The 19,733-nt window shown below is 41.1% G+C and overlaps 1 protein-coding gene across 1 annotated transcript; it reads right to left on the reverse strand.

Annotated features, from left to right (window-relative positions):
- Positions 1 to 6,696: 6,696 nt before the first annotated feature.
- On the reverse strand, positions 6,697 to 19,363 carry LYSMD2 (LysM domain containing 2; the record flags this gene model as incomplete). Its single annotated transcript, XM_082005390.1, has 3 exons — positions 19,141 to 19,363; positions 13,625 to 13,962; positions 6,697 to 6,748 (listed from the first exon to the last, which is right to left on the reverse strand). Exons 1-3 carry the CDS (start codon positions 19,336 to 19,338, stop codon positions 6,697 to 6,699), a joined length of 588 nt encoding a protein of 195 aa, XP_081861516.1. The 5' UTR covers positions 19,339 to 19,363.
- Positions 19,364 to 19,733: the final 370 nt, after the last annotated feature.

Here is a 19,733-nt window from a genome sequence, read left to right on the forward strand (position 1 = left end):
ACATTGTACTGACAACTTTCTAGACAGAAATGAAGAGCTGTAGTACTCCGTACACTGACTGCATACTGTATTTTCCTACACTCGCAAATCAACCCTAAACGCCAAATTCTGACACTGGATCTCTATTTGACAGGGTAAATATTTACATGAAGTTCTCTTTGATTTATTATTTTTATTTGGTTTACTTTTGTAGATAAACCAATCATTTCTGATGGAAAATTCTTTTAATGCTACATCTTTTTGCTCTCACTCCACTAGCTTTCTATAGATGCAAATATGTAAAGGGCATTATTAGAAAATAGTTCATAGTTCTCTGAATAAAGTATTTGAAAATAATTTACCTATTAAAGTTTTCATTAATCTTAATATGATTTTATATCCAGAAATCTTGTTTTTAAATCCTAATACCTGTTTTCTTCTTGACATTTTTTTATTTCTTTATGTAGTATTCTGTAACTTGGACTATAATGTCCTTAGCTAACTGATACATCGTTGACACTACAGCTGCCTTCCATATTACAGAGCTGTATTCTCCCCATTGTTCCTTCACTCAGCATGTATAAACATTCTCTTTGGTGCACCATTTGATGATTCTGCATGCATAATTAGTTGAATTCCTGATGTGAGTAGCCTGATTAACAAGTGTAAATAGCTATTACTTTCTTCAAAGAAAAAAAAAAGGAATGCAATCCAAGTCATTTTGCATGGGAAGGGGAGTTTGCAACTGGAGATGTTTTTAGGAAGATGGGCCCTGCTTTTCGGAAAGACTTAACTTAAAGAACCCATCATATCTCAGCACCTCTGAATATCAAGGCTGTGGTGTGTTTACTGACTTCTGATCTGTGCTGAGCAGTATTGCTTTGGAAAACTATTTTTTGGGCATATATATGCTATCATTAGCCAAGAATTTGGTACCTCCTAAAGGATGAAAAAGGAAAACAAAAATGTCACCCTCATTCTTCTTCCTCCACTTAGAGAGTTTTAAGAATGGTTTATGACATCTGTTATATTCAAATGAATAGTTAATTTTATGTATGAAGAACTCATGACGCAAGATCAAAGGTAAAAATGTTTTGTCCTGCAACTTATCCCCTGTAGCAGTCGTTTGTCTAAATGAACTCCAGGAAAGCCCTGTTCTCTTTACTTACAGGTTCTTAATTGATAACTGAGGTTACCCTTCCTCCGATTTTTTTAAAAAACTCATGATACTTCTGAGATTGATAGAGTCAAAAAATATTAGCTGATGCAGAGGTTGGTATCTGCCTGCTAATGAAGGGAGATGCTGACTTACAGCTCTGCCTGCCCAGCACAAAGTTCTGTAAATGTTACATCATTTCCTTAAATAATTTCCTTCCTCATTTTCTCAGCACAGATTAAGGAGGAGATTTGAGCAATGTTTCTTAGCCAACTGAAGTAAACTTTGGAATCCCTGCAAAATGTAAACTATCAACTGAATATTATCAACAGAACATTATTGGTAACAAATATTAAATGAATGTGATAGCAATGAGGTGTAACAGCATATCCATTTGAAAACTGATGATACATAAGCCAATGAATGCTTTCTAGCGTACAAAAAGTACGTCACTGCCTGCTCATACACATCCTGACATGGATCATTGAATTGCAGTATCAGTCACTAATGGTGATTTTTTTTTTAGGGTAAAAACTGTATCCAGAAATGTAGTCAATGTAACCTTCCTGTTTGAAAAATAGTTCCTTAGAAACTTTAGAGAAAATAATTAGGAAAAAAGAATTCCTGTTATTTTGAATCAGTGTATTTGTTCTCTTCTAAACCTTCTATTATTATTGTTATTATTATTATTGTTATTATTATTATTATTATTTAATGTTCCCAAAGATCAGAATTTCTTCTTGTCCCTATAGGTCTGAGTTATTTTCTGCAACAGCTTGTGACTTACTTTCTTATGTGACTATCACACTGGAAAAGGGGACTGTTTCCCAAGTTTGGATTTATGAAGGAAATTAGGAGAAAGATGACTAACCATAGACCTTTATAGCTGGGGATGTGGTAGTGATCTAGGATCTGCACTTAAAAACCCAAAAAGGACAAACTTTCCTTCCCCAAATGCTACTTCAAGAAAAAAACCCAAACTTTCTTCTCCTGTCAGTATAATGAGTAGTATAACATTATTTTTAATTTTCCTTGGAAGTTAGGTTCTTAATTTGGCCTCTCAGGAGTCTGGTACTGATGGAAAGATGCCATCAACTAGTGACCTGTGATTATGAACAGTATGTGTCCACAAAAAGACTGGTGCAAGTTTTTTAACCTCTCAGTTTTGCAAATTTTATAACTTCAACAAAGCATAGCTGACATCATTTAGAAAAAAGTCCAAACAATGGGTATGACCTGATTCTAGTTCAGAGTATGCATGTTCTTGGACCTGTTCGTGCTTACCCTGCTGCTCTGCATCACTTGGGGTACATACACACACCAATTAGACCAACCCGATGACTAGCCGAGAACAGAGCAAGCCCTCTGACGGACAGATGAGCAATCATCTGCGCTATGGTTCTTCAAACTGGATTCACTTCCCATCCTGCCCAAGCCCATTAAACTTGTTATGTGAAAGCTTCAAATACTGGTTTCATTGCTGGTACATCAAATGAACATCTACCAGTACATCACACCTTTCAGAACTAGACAGTAAGAACACAGCCAGCCTGATGAATCACCCTGCATTTCTAAATGGCTCTAACTCGATGCTAAATAAAATCAAAACGAGCGACATGAATTTCAACCTGCACTACGGATCAGTCTGTATTTTGAAGGGAACACTTGGAGCACATGAGCATTGGACATCTGCTGCTAGTGTGTTTACTACATATTTAGTAAATCATATTCTGTCAGTGCTTTCCTTTTTCCTGGCGAGAAAGGCATTTTCAACACCTGCACTTTTCTGGTTCTGAACTGACAAAAATCAGTTTCTGTGTTGTTTGTATCTCTGCTGGATCCTTCAGAAATCTTTCACTCCCTAAGTTATCACTGAAAATGTAACAAATACAACATAGATGGTGTTCACCTTTTGAGCTTTTCTATTAGACTATTGTTTCTGATACTGTACTTTATTAAACACTTTACTACAAGCTACAGTAGTACAAGGCTGCTTTTGTGTGTTAAGGAGAATCCATCTTTTCTATCCGCTGCCCAGCTTTTTGAGGACATCCTGTGCCACGGAGCAGTAGGAGTCTGTGGCGATGTCGGCAGGAAGGCGGATGCCCCTCCAAGAGTGTTAGATGCAACTACAGCACCTGATGGCTGACTGAGCTGGATTTACAGGGGTGTAGTGGCCTCCAGCCACACTACAAATGAGTCCCAAATTAAAACTTTTTATCAGATATGTCCCACATTTCATTTAAAAAGATCCTAGTCCAAGCCTGCTCAGGTTTTGACTTTTCTGACTGAAGAAATATGTAAACAAAATTACAAATGTGCAGGTTCCCCACCACAGAATAGCTGCAAAACATGGAATTTATCTGCACTGTGTTCTTCACTTCTTCTGAAATTGCCCTATTCCAGCCCGAAACCACACGTTGTAGGACTGGTAGAAATATATAAAGAAATAATGAAGTTAGAAGTGTAGGAAGAATAAAGGCAGAGTGAGAAGCAAAATATACAGGATAATGTATAAAAAATACATAAAATATACAGGAAAGACTGTCATTTTATTGAGTAATAATATGACAATGTGGATTAAGGTATTAGAACATTCATTATTTCAGAGTCTTAAGAACCCTTTTTTACAGAGTAGGAAAACTCCATCTTGAATCACTCTGGATGTATTACAGATAGACTATTTCCAGGCACCATTTTCTCTCACCTGCCCCCTTTTGCGTGGGGCTGAGCAGAGCCAGGGTACATGGGGCGCCCGCTGGGAGGTGTGTGCAGCCGTGGCGCGGGGGCGCAGGCCCTCCCCCCAGCGAAGGGGTGCCAGAAATTTGCGGAGGCACGGTAAAGCAATTTCTGAAAATATTTTACCTATACATAAAAAATGGGCATTCGGTGCCCCAGGGGTTATGAAACGCCACAGCTATCTACCCTAAGCCAGGAACAGGCATTAATTAAACACAATGGAATCTAACTTTTCGCCCACACTGCAATAGGCTGCAGGACAAAGAGGCTCCTGCCTAGTTAGCGCTCGGGCAGAAACCGGGTCGCCCGCAGCTGCCGCCCCACCGAGGGGACCCAGGCGGCCGGGGGCTCGTGAGGGCCCAGCTGTGCCTGGGCTGGGCCGGCCCCACAGCCTGCTGGGAGGCCCTGCGGCCATAAGGAGCAGCCTCTGCTGTGGCAGGCTGTTGTGGTTCTGGTAAATGGGGCTGGAAGTGCCCAAGAAGGTGGCATGGAAGCAGATATGAAGGCCCTTCTGGCCCTGCGCCAAGCGGTGTGCCCTTAGGGCACTGTGAAGAGCATCTGTGGGGCAGGCGAGGAGTGGAGGCCTGCTCCAGGCCGCAGCCCGCAAGGTAGGGCCTCTTGCAGGCAGCCTTTGTTGTAGTTAACGGTAGCGTTGAAATCCTCCCTGTGGGAAATGTTTGTGTGGAACAGATGGGTTATGTCTCTACTGGGCTATGCTAATGGTTTTGCAGTGGTGCCATGTTGAGTGCTGGTGTGGTGGGGTTTCCAGAGATGCTGTAGGTCGATTGGCGTGCTGCTGGCCTGAGCTGTGGGCCTGGGCTGAAATCTAAGAATGTGGGGTGGTGGGTCTCTGCCTAGCCATGTCTCCAGGCTGGCCCAGCTGCTTCTTCCCTTGGCCTCTGTGTGGCCTTTTCAGTCAGGAACAGTAGATGTAAATGGTGTTACCGATCTTCTGTTGCTTGTCCTCAAAGTCCTCTGGCCCACGAGTACAGCAGCGCTCTTGGGAAGGATGGAGTGAAACGTGGCTCTGTCAGGAGCTTGGCCAGGCTTGTGCAGCTGGCAGGAAGGGTGCCTGCTGGGCAAGGGAAGCTGTGCTTCTGACCTGCTCTGCAAAGCACCCTGGTCCTGGGTGCTGTGTAGGGGAGGGTATTACAGTAGCAGGCCTTTAGTAGAAAAGGATTAAGTTGTTCTGTAGGATTGTAAAATATAGCTGGGCTTGAAGCTGGGGTTGCCTTTGGAAAAGTAGTTTATTCTGGCTCTGGTAAGGTCCTACCGAAATTAGCTGACAACAATAGAAATTACTATCCTGTAAGAAATAGATACAAATTCCAATTATAGAAAGATACAAGACCTAAAATTAATTCACTAGTCTCATCAAGAAAAAAATCAATGCTTCCTTTTATTCACTCTAAGCTTTCCTTGTTCTTATTAACTTGTGTGCCACTGCAGACCTCCTCTTTAGGACCAGAGCTAGACATGATTTGAATGAGCCTGGGGTATCTGAGTTCCTGCAAGCTCGAGGGAAATACCAGTTCCTGTCTAGTTTTGAATTTTTATTTCTAGTTTTAGTAAATTAATGTAACATCCTATATTGCTTCCATCCTAACATTACAGAAAGTCTTTGCTTTGAGGTAGCAATAAACTATATAAATAAGCTGATATATAGGAAACAGCATCTGTCACAGTGGAGATCTGTCAAGTCTTTACTGACAGAAGTTTTGTGAAGTTTATTGAATACTTGAGGAAAAGTTGTAGGATGCTTGACAAGAACTTGCTAATATGTTAACTTCAGGGCAAAGAGTGAATGCAGTCTGCACTCTGCCTTCCTGAACTTCAGGTGGAGTCCACCTGCAGACTTGCATATTGGCACCTCTTCTCAGAACAGTGAAGGCTTACCACTGTGGCTCATATTAATCTTAATACAGTTTGCTTGACTGCACAACTAGATCAAATAGTTCTCACAGGCCTCATTTAGGAGGGTGAGCTATATGGTAAAGGACATTATTTGTCCTGAAATTATCATCTAACAGCTCACGTGACTAAACAAACCATTCTTCAATAACCAGACTAGAACGAGGCTGACTTCATTATGAAGAGACACATTGATATTTTTGTATTTATTGAATTAAAACCACACAAAATATAACTGCACAGAAGAACACACATCTGATATTCCAATGTCATATCTCACAAAGAAAAATCTCTTGCTGTAACTCCTCCCTTTTAGCAGAAATCCAATTTGCAAATAGTTGTTTAACCATAAAGGCTTTAACTAATCAAAACAAGTTGAATTCCCCTTTCTAGCAATACATCATAACCACACACAGACACACACACAGAGTTCAGAGGCAAGTTCTGCAGCCCTGAAGCAGACAAAACTTCCACAGCAAAATTGCTTGTGTTTGCAGAATAAGTAAATGTCTATTATGTTCATAGTTTATCATTTACAAGCAAACTTATTTTTAAATACTTAAAACAAATTTCACTTTAACAAGTATTTACAAAATCTTTACTAAAGATCAACATCCTGCATAAAGGTGACCTCAAGGATATATTGTTGCTACCATGCTACAGTTTGCACAGAAGGGGTATAAAGGCCATTGCTAGTTTTGGAAGGCTTAAACCCTTTGTTGATAGAGCATAAGGACATTAACCTATGGAAGGCAGAAGAGGTCGTAATTTCAGTGCAATTACCCATTCATGACTTGTTTTAAGCACATTAAGATGATGAGTCCAAAAGACTTGGGTTTTGAATTATATTGACCATTTAGTTCTTTAAGAACTGATTTCATGGAAAGTTTTCAGGCCATCCCATCTGTCTTCTACTGGTGATACGAAGAAGTTGCATAGGGACCTTCCTCATTCTCCTCCTCTCTAAAAAGAAAATGATCATAATCATCAGATCAGGAACATACCATGTCTCAACAGTAAAACCAATGCAAATGCAGATAACCGGTTTTCCTCATGGATCAAAATGGGTAAGACTGGCATTGCCTAGCAGGAATACTATTTGCACACAGAATATGCTACTGGTCATTATACATCTCTGGAGTTCTCATTATATTGTCTCAAGAGCAGAATGCTGAAAACGGGTAAAGCTGTGTAAGTTCAACATCAGAACGTATTTACAGTTTAATGAACTATTCTTGACACTACAGTGCCAAATCAGAAATACTATGAAGAATATGCAAGTGGAGGACATGCTGGAGTTCCGGTATTGCTGTTTTCAATTATTTTAAGAAAGCAAGCTTGGTTGTAGGTTTGTTTCAGCCTTTTGAATGGCAGGGGTGCAGATGGACCAAATGAGACAAGAACAGGAGCAGTCTGTCATAGTTGTGGCTGGATCTGTGTCTTGATACTGCAAGGATATTCCTTGAGTGGGGTCCTTGATGTATACTTCCTGTGCATCGATCAATATTAACACTGATCACTTGGATTTCCTGAGGAGAAAACAGCTGCCTACAAGTGCTACTGTTAATACAATGACTGGATAAACCAAAGTAGTGTTGGTATTTAAAAAATCCTCAGGAAAAAGCAGGCTGCCTACTGTTTACTTGACAATATTGCCTTATAAAAAAGTGGTTATGTAAACCTATTGCAGTGCAGCAATCCAGTACTAATTCAAGCATGTGAAGTTCTCCAAAGATCTTCTTTTTCTACAACTGTAGCTTCAATATTCTATTCCTGAGAGCCTATTCTTAAAGTTGCTGCCAATTTTAGGTTTTTGGTGAGAACAGAAAGATTTAACAGTTGATACACTGCAAAGGATTTCCAGTTACTTTTAATACTGTATGTGCCTCCATACAAAGGTACAGTTATTCAAATAGTCTAAATCATAATACATAATGGTATAAGGTAAATCTATGTATTTCAATAGTATTCTAAATCCCAATCATGCAGACTTCTTCCTATTAACTTCTAAACATGATTATTTATCTACAATTTGAATTTCATATAACCAGAATAGAATCAGAGGAAAGAACCCTACAAACTAACCAAGCAGCTGAGTAACTTGCACTCATTTTCCCAGCTGTTCCCTGTTCTTGGGTAGTCTAGCAAAATTGTCAACTTAAGCCAAAGACATGATATTGCTTTTGCCTTGAAACAATCTTGTCAAGAAAAAAAGAAACCTCAGAAAAACAGGGTTTGGATGAAACTGGTAGTTATTGCAGGGATGTGTGGTTACAGTAGTACTGAAAACAGGTTTTAGCTTTTCTTAGAAATACTACATCTATTTACATTGGTGATGCTACAGGCACACTACCAAGCATGATACTTAAGATACAGATGATATGTCTATATTTAAGTATATCTTTCCTTATGTCATGAATTCTGCATTGCAAAACTGACACTGAATACTATAATTAGCAGATGCTGTTTATAATACCTGGCAAGACAGTAAAGTAAGGAAGCAAACAATTCATGTTTAGGTGAATAAGCACTGAAGCACTTTTGATCTATAAATTGTCTCAAGACAATACATTTAAAAATTCTTCTCAAAACTGAAATCTATCAACATACCAAGCTTGTAAGACTGGACTACAGGACTGTAAAATTCAACCGTAACTACCAGGCTGAAGCTAAACTTTTCAAAAAGTATATTCTGATGCTCTGCTATATGCCCTTCTGGGGCAATAGGTTTCCAGCCATGTATGCCCAGAACATAGTTGCAAATAGCGACCTCCTGCTAGTTTGTGTGTATGAAGGAGAACTGTATTTTTTCAGAGCTCAAACTGTCCAGCAGGGGAGAAGCTTACTTTCTATGCTATACACTGAAAATTACTTTGCACTTCTTAGTTCTGTTATGTTTCCCCTTTTAAGAGAACAAAATGTGGCAGAGTTACAGCAAAGAGACCTTCTTTCTAACTGGAGGCTGTCAGAATTGGCCTTTCATTCTTTTTTCTTGAAAGCCTTAATATAGGAAGAACATCCATCATGACACGGCAACAGCTGAACACTGGACTGAAATTAGCTGCACCTCATTATAGTGGGTAGTAGGGTAGAATATGGAGAACTGAAGAGTTGAAATAGTGATGTCACATTAGTAGGTCTTCATCAAAGTAGCAAAACAGCTAGTCTAAGCTCTTCATCTCTGCTTCTCTTGTGAAATACGCACTTGGACTATGGGCTTCTACTTGGCAATTGTCCATAGAAGACTGGCACTGGAGTCACAGCCAGCTTTGGGGGGTTTCTGTATGTGGCAGGGACATAAGAACCATGTAGTAGGTAATAGTAGCACTATTATGCTCAAAGGTAAGCAAAGCAGTGACTGGTTGTAATGCGCAGAATAGAATTCTGACCAAGGCTCAGGCATGCTGTAGTTGGCTGTAAGGGCTGGTAAGAACAGCTTCTAACCTTCTGTCCCAGGCTGCAGAACTAGGTTATGTGATGACATCTACAACACGCTACTCCAAATCAAGGTAATGGCCAGGAAATATTACTAATGTAGATCCTCAGAACTGTACATAGCAAATACAAGTCTGTTCTTATGGCTTCAAAACAAGCCAAGCTTTACACAAAATAAAATTACATAGTAGTAGTTCTGGTCCATGGCCCACAAGCACCAACATGTCAGTGTGTGTATGTTTAATGACCAGTTTTCTTCAGTTTTAAGATGCTTAAAATAGCAAAGTAGTAAGTCACTGCAACATTTTCCTTCAGGCAAAGGGAAAGGAACAGCACAGCATTACAGTGCTTCATACTGCTGTCTCTCCCTGTTTACTATTGCCACTTTGCCCAGCAGGTTACAGGAGCTGAAAGACGTCTACTGCAAGTTATTGTATGTATCAGGTCACAATAAAAAATGCTAATAATCACTTCTGTAAGACAAAGCGCACCTGAGTGTGAAGAAGTAAACTCAAATCCAATGCTTGGATGCTTCTAGAATCCACAATTAAACATGGCAGCAGCCTGAGTTCGTAAGTTAATAGCTTTTGGAAGTCTGAAAACAGAATTCTCCACAGGCAGCCACCTTTACTTGAGGTATCTGTTTTCTGATAGCCAATGATGGTGAACAATTATGGGGAAAATTAACTCAATCGGTTATCAGTTTCAAATGCTTCAACACCCTACTTTTACCTGTGTTCAGGTAACTGAGCAGATGACAATACATCGTTCTGTTCCAGTGCTGCACAACAGTTAATTGTATCGGCTCGTATAAGCAGTAGTGATTAGAGTGGCTCTGTTCAGCTACAAGGTTTTCAAGAGGAGTCAACTAAAAGGCAAATGCAGAAAGATGTAACCTGCCCCAGAAGCGCAGTATACAGCCCTAGTGTTCTACCCTACCACAGTACTGCCGTAAAATATTAAGGACACTATAAAGACCTTGCATTAGACATCTGGTGTTCAACTATCTGATACGAAAAGAATCACTAAACCTAATTTCAGTTTTGGCATCCTAAAACATGCATAACAGCATTTCGGTTGAGATAAAGCACTACCGTATTTTCTCAAGCTACTACAACTTGCTTTTCTTCCATGTGTGGATAAAACTAATAATGGGTAGGTATTCTTCCCTAACATTCAAATACATGAGATAGCGACATATGCAACTATATTAACACTTTTGCATTTCTTTTGGCCTATTATTAAAATATTGTGGTAAACAAAAACAAGTCTTATTGCCTTAAGCTACTCACCTAGAGCTGCATCTTGGGTAAATATGCCTGACTGGGGCATTCATTAACCAGCAGCTTCTTGCTCAGTGAACCTCTCTAGTAAAAGTAGTATTATATGCAGATCTAGCCATATACTTATGTAAAATCTAATAGTGAAAGGCAGCTGGCACAAACTGAGTGGATCACATTCTATAATCTTTAATGCTCATCTTCTTACACGGCTATTGAAGTTTAGTATCTAGTCTAAATCTGCACCTGTGTGCTCCTCAATTTTTTTAACCTAACAGCAAGAGGTTTTAGCTGCGAAGAAGCTGACTTTAGATATTAATATACTTTATTCCCCTGAGAGCACTTAAAGGGGTGACTTCAAGAGTTACGATTAAACAATTTAATTCACCTTAAGCTGTCTTTGTAGCATGAGACAGTTTCTATGAAACTTCCTGTACAGTTTGATCAGAATCAGTGCATGTGTGTGCATTCTTAGCAACTTTAATGGAGTCTAAAGAGTGATTTAAGAGATGCTGTGATGTTCTGCATCTGTCAAATCAGGCTCACAGGTATGGCGAGAAGTAATGACTCTTCAAGTTCTGGAACTGACAGTCTGCTTCTACTTGCAGTTTTCTTAGTTCCAGTGTCCCTTTTGGTGGTAGTAGCTGTAACTCTAGGTGCTTCTTTCTTACACTCAAACAGGCACTTAAGTACACTGTGGTGTTGGTGCATGTCACATTCTGAATCTGAATAGGGGAGGCCAGAGTAGTTGGGAACAACAGTCCTAATTTCATAAATGGCTTTCACTCTAAGAACTGAAAATGAGCATATTCAAGAAGCTGGTTTACTATCATGATGGCTGTCCAATTTTCAAGGCCTCCTGCTCTAAGCAAGGGACAAGAAAGGTATAGGCAGGAGGGCAAACTGGTGCCCTCTGAGGAGCTGCTGGAGCAGAGTAAGGAATGTTGCCACCTTACAGTGTGGGCCCAGAAGTAGCATTGATAGTACACAGCTGAAAATATCTCCAGGGTTTTTGGCAATGGTCTCCCTCTACTCCTGCGTTCTGCAAGGAGTAAACATTCAGCAAACTCTCTGTGAAGGTTCACTTTGGTCCTCTGGCACTTCCTGTCTGTCAGACTGTAAAGGGGTGAACACAACTGGAGAAGATAAGGCAAGGATGGCTTTTGTGAGCCATGACTGAACGCTAGAGGTGGTGGGGTGGAAGGTGACATTATGAAGACTTTATCAGACATACAGGAAGCTTTTCTCTTCAGAAGCTTTGGATAACATCCTGCTCAGCAGATAGCCTGCGGTGCTGTACTTCAAGCTTCCTGTAGCATCATGACCAATAAAAATCTGTGCTCTATGCACAATTAACAAAATTACTTGCTAAATATCAACAGGAGGTGGGAAAGCAATTCATTCTCCTGTAGCCATTATTTCTTGGGAGGAAATTTGGTACCAGGCCCTCATTTCCCAAGTTGTAACTTAAGCAATACAGCAATGTAGGAAATGGGTATTAGTAGTAGTATTGTACTATTTATGTGGTGCCAGTCTTGCTGTATTGGCTCTGCTCATGATGCAACAAGGTCTAAGTGAATTTCCTTCTGTAAATTAGCATGTTATTTTGTTGAAGAGATGGTAAAATAATTGCCTTCCTCTGGCAGGAACTGTGGGTTTCCTGCCACCCAGCTTAACTGCTGGGTCAACACCTACTCTAATCTGTGTCAGATACATATGTCTAATGATCCGAGAGTCAGCAGTGGCACATTTTGATAGATGCTCTACATTGTTTCAAATATAACAATGCAAGTGAACGAGTTTGAATAGAGAAGGATCTGAGTTCCAGCAGCTATTTTTCCTCTTTCATGTAATCAAGTCAAAATAATTGACAAGTGTGTTAACAGATGTGAAAGTGTTCCAGCCTTCCCTGAGACTGTAACTCTAAACCAGTGTCCTTCTGGCAGTGGAGAGTTTTATGTGGAGTGCAGTAGGTAATGAATTACCTTAAGCTGACTTATGGGATATTTCTTCAAATGAGCCTTGTCCAATTGCTAAATGCAATATACTGCTCCTCCTCAAATTTTTGTCTAGTGAATGAAGTTTTAAAGTTGCTGACATAATCTCTTAACTTCTTAAAGAAATGATGGGACTCTGCCCAATAGATTTGGTCCTAAAAGGTTACTTTTGTCTTAACATGAGAAGTATACTGCTTGCACTCAAAATCAGAGTATGTGAAGTGAACCAGGATGATGTCAGAAGTTTTGCATTACAGGCATTGGCAAAAGCAAGGTATGTATCTGCAGGTATGACCTCTCCCAGGCACTCTGGTAAGAGAAGCAATATCAGTCCCCTGCAGTCATACCTTTTATTGTCATGAGACAGGCCACCTTGGCATCACTCACTGAGGCAATTTTTGCAGATGATAAACCAGCCCAAGAGAATGCTTGTGAACAAGCTGAAGAAGCTTGTCCCAAGGATATGGGAAAACAAACACTACTGAAGTCCATTCTTGCTCTAAGTCTTTCTGTACTCTCCATGGGATGTCTACACATGTGAGGGGATAATCACTGTGGCAGAGGGGTCAAAAGGTACTGCTTTTTCTGTGAGTAAAGTGTGTGGGAGTTCCTGGCTGTAGAAGAAATACTGAAGAAAAGATCAGTCGTCTCCATAGGTGGATCCACAAAGGGAGGGACTGTATAGGGAAAGGAGATAGGATAGTTTAACTGAAGTGGCAATTATGAGGCAATTTGGGACAGAAGAAAAATGCAATCATGCCTTGCTATATGCAGTCAGCTTCCCCATAGGCCTTGGCTTAGTACTCTACTGAAAATTATGGGTTTGCTTAAATAATTGCTTGCTTACACAGCATGACATCTTGGAGAATACTGGCCTTTTAGCTTTCATGGAATATTATTGCTATTCCATAAACAATGTATTGTGAGGCAGCCTTTATACCTGCCATATCAAGGCATCTGCTAATGGTGTGCTCTGAATGTATCTGGTGCATGATAATAGCATAGACTTGCTGTTGACAAATTAAAACTACAGATGCTGTTGGAGATATCCCACAAAGAGGGTTGAGCTTAGACTAAAAAGCCTCCAGGATGAGATTAACACGCTTAATACTAAAAGTGGCATTTACCTGACATTGTCATCTTTTAGTTTTCTGGCTGCTTGTTTGGATAACTTAATCTGCAAGTCCAATCTCTGTAGGAAATCTTTGGCAGATAGTTCTTCTGGTGCAGTGGGCTGACTGTCAGGCTCTTGAGGACTGGGAGAAGAACTACTTTCTTCCTGAACTGTCACTAGTCCTTCATCACAAGGAGGGGAGCTGTCAACAGTTTCATTCTCGGGAGATTCCAGTGAATTAAGTCCATTGAACAGTAATGGTTTCTCTGATATAACAGGAATATTCAGGGTTTTCCTCAGAAATATACAGTCATTTGTGAACAGTTTATTTGCCCTCTTTATCTGTTCCATCTGAAAAAGATAGGAAAAATGTAAGTTATTAGGCTTTGGCAAAGTATAAAGTACTAACTTTCTGAAGTGGTACAGTAACCTTTAGTTACAATAAATCTATACTTGCTTTGCAGCAGCAATGATTCAAGGAAAGGATTTTTTTGCATTCAAAGTGATTTCAGACTGTATGTTCTGTTTTAGCTTTGTTAACTCAACACTCTAGCTTCTTTTATGTAGACCTGATTCCAAAATATCGGTCTCTAAAATCTTGCACTGCCTAAAGACGCTTTTCTTGAACAGATTCCCAATCTCTATACAGGCTCACTGAACAACTTGCCAAAGAATAAAAATTCTACTGCAAAAGTGCTGCTGACTTGGATTTATATTAGAGTAAGGCTCAGCACTGCTAGCAGCTGCTGTAGGTGCACTCTCTGGTAAAAAGCATGCATAATACAAACAAGGGGTGATAAAGTTACCTTGAGTGTTCTAGGACATGCTAGTTATGAACAGTGAGCACCACAAGTCTTGGAAGAGCAGTATATGCCTCATCAGTATTTTCCCCCTAGCTCATGTAACAAATGCAGACTTCATCTGAAGTCCTGATTTGCAGTGAAAAGAACAGGGGACTCCTAAACACTTTGTAATGCAGCTGCATAGACTAGTGGCTGCTTTTGTTCAATAATCTACAGCATGATCAACAGCAACCTTATGTATGTAATAATGCATGGTAACAGCCACCACGTAACTGTTAAATACTTTTTATGCAGCTTTTACCTGAAGTACTTCTTACAACCTACTCATCAGTACAGATGATTGCATGACAGAAGCGAGAATACCCCATCTTTCACAGTGTACTAATGCATAAAGCCCTGCTTCTATACTTAACCTGAGAAGCTATTATAATTACCATTGCTTTACAGGCCAAGACAAGCTCCCAGTAAATGTTTATACTCTCCTCCTACTAGGAATGTTGTTTAAGTTCTTACTCATCAGAATTTTCCTTCCAAGTCAGTAACAGTTAAACTAGCTTCCTATTTCTCAATTGCAAGCTTTAAAAAAACCACAAAAATCAGTATCCATGATTATGCGACTTAAGCTTTAGTTATAACCTGAACTCATGATTTCATTAGGAAAAGTCCTAAGTGAAAAAAAAAAAAGGACCATTCTGGTCGCTTGGTGACTGCAATAAGCAGAAATCCCTAATCACTACAGTACTGCAATGATAAATGCACTCTAAATAAAATCTGCTTGAAAATAAGTTTAAAGAGAATTGAAAATACCTCTTGCCTGCATTAGAAGTGTGCTAAACTGAGTAAGAATAAAGACTGTAAGTCTTGTAATAATAGCAGTCTTGCTGCTAGTATAATTGCCCAGAAAAAGCTGAGTGCTCTAAGTCTGAAGTAACCTTCAGTTCAGTAATCAGATGATGAAAAAATTACTCTACTGTCTTATGCTTGGCACTCTTAAACCCTTTAAACTTTGCTCTGACACTATCTGGAGTTCTTCCCAATAAGAAGAACTTTCCCATGCAAAAGAAAAGACTATTGTTAACAGGTAACTGTTAACATGCATGCGCATTTCATACATTGAACATATTAGCAGGGGAAGCTGTCTAAAACCAAGGGAAAACAGTAGAGATGTTAGTTTTATCTGTGCAGATGTGAGACTGTGGCCATTTGCAGAATTGGAATAAACTCCTGCATGCAATGTAGACCTGTACTATGTGGTAAGAGTATGTGCTGCAGTGCCATTACAGATATGGTGTCATGGGTGGATGCATTTGCTTCAGTCCTGGAAGCATGATGAAATATTTCTCTGTAAAAATAAATAGGACATCTTCTCTAGAAAGGCTAGGTGTCTGGGAGAGTAGTGAAAATGGTGCAGTAAAGCTCAGTAGTTAAGTTATTTCTAGCCATTAAATATACAAAAATGGTATTCTCTACTTAAAGACAACCCCAACCTGTTGCTGCAGATGGCTAAGGTGATAGAATGATTAGATTTGATAATCAATTTCAAAAGCTGAATAACTAATAGCCAGTGTCAGGTAGTAAGCTACTATAAGTAAGAGAAGCTCATTACTCTTCCTGTTCCTGAAGCCTGGAAACTATTTTTCGTTTATGGTGTACCTCTAAGTTCTCTCCCAAGCTGAGTACCATTTGAAGGACATAAAGGAAGTTTTACATTAGTAATGAAACCTATAATGGCCATTGGATGCTAGTTTAAATGCCAAGTGTCAAAATATCTAAAAGTTGTCTCTCTTGGTGTGTATCAAAAAATGTTTAAAATGCTAGCTGGAGCTCTTCTCTAAAAATACAATACAAAAGCTTAAAACAGATCTCTGCTACAGGGAAGTTGGAAGGCAATGCTTCAATAGCTGATAAATAATGTACTGTACTGCTGTTCTCTATCCTACCTCACTGTAACTCTACCTCTAGTTATTTCTTCCTAAAATACCTTTTAAATACCATTTTGTGGCATTTGGAAGACTCTGCACCTCTGCAGTGAGTAACAATGAAATGGGAAGTACTTTGTTCTGAAAACATTCCTCAGCCTTGAGCAGGTTACTTGATATGTGTAATATATACTGCTCCTTCTACAACTCAGTATGATTCCATACTCATAGGTGTATAGAGAGCAGGATTTAATGCTTGTTTTCTCAGTGCTAGGAAAACTGAACTAATTTCTGTTAGCTACAGACCTATAGTAGTAAAGGCATGTGTTAAAGCTTTTGCTCTTAGTACTTTGACTGAAGCTACACTAATGCATAAACTGGTGCTGAACTAATCCGTCAAAACTGCTTCTACTGAAAATGAAACAAATAGTCCTCACCCTTCTCCCCTCAAAAGGGATACCTTTGTATGATGGAAAACAGCACTCCAACTGAACCATAAATATGATACTAAATGCTAATTCCCAGAGTTAATTTACCCAACAGTGTTGAAAGGAAGATCTAATGAACAGAAGCCATACAAGATTAATAGACAGTATCTGGTGGACAGGGGTGAAGGGCAGAGGATGAGGCCAAACAAAGCACACTGTCTCTCTCCTCCAACACTTTCATCCATCTTAAACTGCTTATGTCATGCCAAGGCAGGCACTGGATGGGATGTTTCTCGCTGCAAATAACTCCCAGTGAGGAAAACCACAGGGGGAAACTCCTAAAAACAGTAATACTTGAGGAAATGGCAGCCAGAGATAATTCTGATGTTCCCATTACAGCAACTCTCACTTCTAGCCAAGTACACAGGGTATCCGAAGCAAATGTAATGACTCCTTAGAGGAAGTCAGTCCTTGTCATTGTGTGAACACTTAAGAGTCTTCATTTTGCTAAAAGCAAACAAGTTTGCAAACATTCCTACTCTGGGCTGAAACCCATTATGGCAGAAACACAATGGCTGATTTCAGCTAACTTGTCATTGCTCTTAGGGACACTTCATATCAGTTTAACCTTTCTCAATTGAAGTCTACAATGACGCAGCTCTGGTTTCTTAAGCAGAATACTAGCAACATTATATCAAATAAATGATATGTTTAAAAAAACCCAGCATTTATACTTTAAATGCATCATTAGCACAGGAAAACCTTATTAAACTCATACAATGACCAAAGTTTATGGTTCATAAGTTAAACCTATTTTTTCAGACTGCACAAGTTTGATCCATAACTTCCCTTTAGCTGAAAGGGAGTTATAAAGTGTTTGGAAATGCCTTTTTTGTAGAAAACTGCTATTTTAGTACTTTGTTTATACTTTTCACTTGCAGAAGTATATTTGCTCACTGCAGTAAGAAGAACAACATAGCTAAATGATTTAGGCCAGAGACTTTATCCATTATGGAAAGCATTGCCAAAAATAAAAATTCAAACAAATCCAATGAGCAGCTAGGTCACTTTGCCCCTGTAGTGAGTGAAACTTTGTTTTACTGTGGACCACTGTAAATCCAGAATGCTGTAAGTCCTTCTGCCAACAACATTTGGTGAACAGTGGCTTAATCTTTCTTAAGGGAAGAGAAATAGACTTTTAACCCTTTTCATAACAAAGGCTGAATGCTGTTGAAGTTGCTGGAAGGCTTTAGTAGATGTTTCAGAACCAGAGAAGGAAAGGAAACCCATTCCAGTCAGAACCTATTCATTTGGGACTGTATACCTCTTCTAGAAAGAGCCCAAATGGAAGGGTCTTTTTGCAGCTGGTGTGAAAATGACACCGACTGTGTGCTAGTACCATGCTGTTGGCTAACCTCGTCAGCTGCTTGGCCCCAAACAATTTTGCATGTTGGGACTACTGGAGCTGCATACAGATATGTCAACTGGTAGCTCACTGGGCCCCAAACAAGCTGGAAAGAAGGTAGGGTAGGTGAGCTCAGCTCTGTGGGGAATGGTAGTGTTAGGGCCTGCTGGTAGACGTTATTGGCCGCTGCATGTCTTAGGCTGGCATAAGCCTTTCAATATTTTCCACAGAAGTAAACTTTCTTCTCTATAGGAAGAGAGCAGAAAAGCAGCAACACTTTCAACATCAGTTGTAGATAAACTCTCGGCTGGCAGGTAGGTGACAATGGTGGGATTTTTTTTAGCCCTGAAGCTACTGGAAAAAATTCTTTGTTGTCGTAGCGTGTGTGTCAACACCAAAATAATGCTTTTCCAGATAAGTTTAACTATGTTGCTTCTCTTTAATCTGAATCTGAGTGTAGTGGTGAATTGTCACGTGAGCACGTTTACTCGGTGGGAGTAAGTGCATCTCCCTTCCTATCAGTCAGTGGCCAGCCCCACAAATCCAGCATTTGGCAGTTTGAAGCCTGTGCTGGAGAAGGCCCTGTGCCTTGTTGCAGGCAGTGTGAACTTTTGCCATTTGCTACCAGAACAGGGTGCTGACTCCTCCAAGCAGGTCCCAAGATTCAGATGTCAGCATTTTAAATACTGAAACAGCACTGTACCCACGGTAAGAACCGAATCTTCTGCCCGCTATGGGTACGAAATGCTCTATGGGACAACTTCATCCTGTAATCTCTCGGCTGTTTTTCACTTCCAGTGCCCCTTCCCCTTTGGCTCCGTTACTTTCTGGGCCTAACAGCTGCGCGCTGCTGTTACGGGAGCCAATCGCCGCTACCGGCGCTGCAGCCCCCGGGGCTGAGCCCCTCCCCGGCTCGCCCCGCCGCCCTTTTGGCTCCCCGGGCCGGCAGTCCGCCCCGGCGGCTCTCGCCTTACCGTGACGCCGTACTTGAGGGCGATGCCCTGCAGCGTGTCCCCGGCGCTGAGCCGGTGTTCCACGTAGCGCTCGGCCAGCGGCGCCGCCACGCTGGCCGTGCTGCCGTACGAGCGAGCCTTGGTGCGGGCCAGTCGCTGCGACAGCTCGGCCTCCGACTCCGGCCCGCCCGGAGGCTCCTCCCGCAGCGACTCGGCCATGCTCCCGCCGCGCCTCAGCGACCGCGGCCCCGCGTCGGCTCCGCAGCCGCCCCCGCCCCGCCGGGCATGGCGCACCGCGCCCGCCCCCTCAGGCGCCGCCCGCCCGCCACCGGCGGTGGCAACAACAACGGAGGCGCCGGCCCGCCGTGCATGCGCCGCGGCCGGCAGCGGAAAAGGCCGCATGCGCGGCGGCAGCGCGCGTGCCCACTGGCGGCCTGACGTTGCGGCTGCGCAGTGGCGGGTTTGCGCGTCTCGAGGCGGGCTGGCGGCGGGGGCGTTTTGGCAGGCCCGGGGGGCGGTTAACGCGTTTCGCTAATGTGCAAGCTGACAGATAACTCGCATTTTCCTGGAAAAAATTACCAAGCGAAACCATTCTCTCTTGCTATGCACCTCGG

Source organism: Phaethon aethereus, assembly GCF_964289735.1.
Source record: "Phaethon aethereus genome assembly, chromosome: 12".
Classification (NCBI taxonomy): Eukaryota; Metazoa; Chordata; class Aves; order Phaethontiformes; family Phaethontidae; genus Phaethon; species Phaethon aethereus.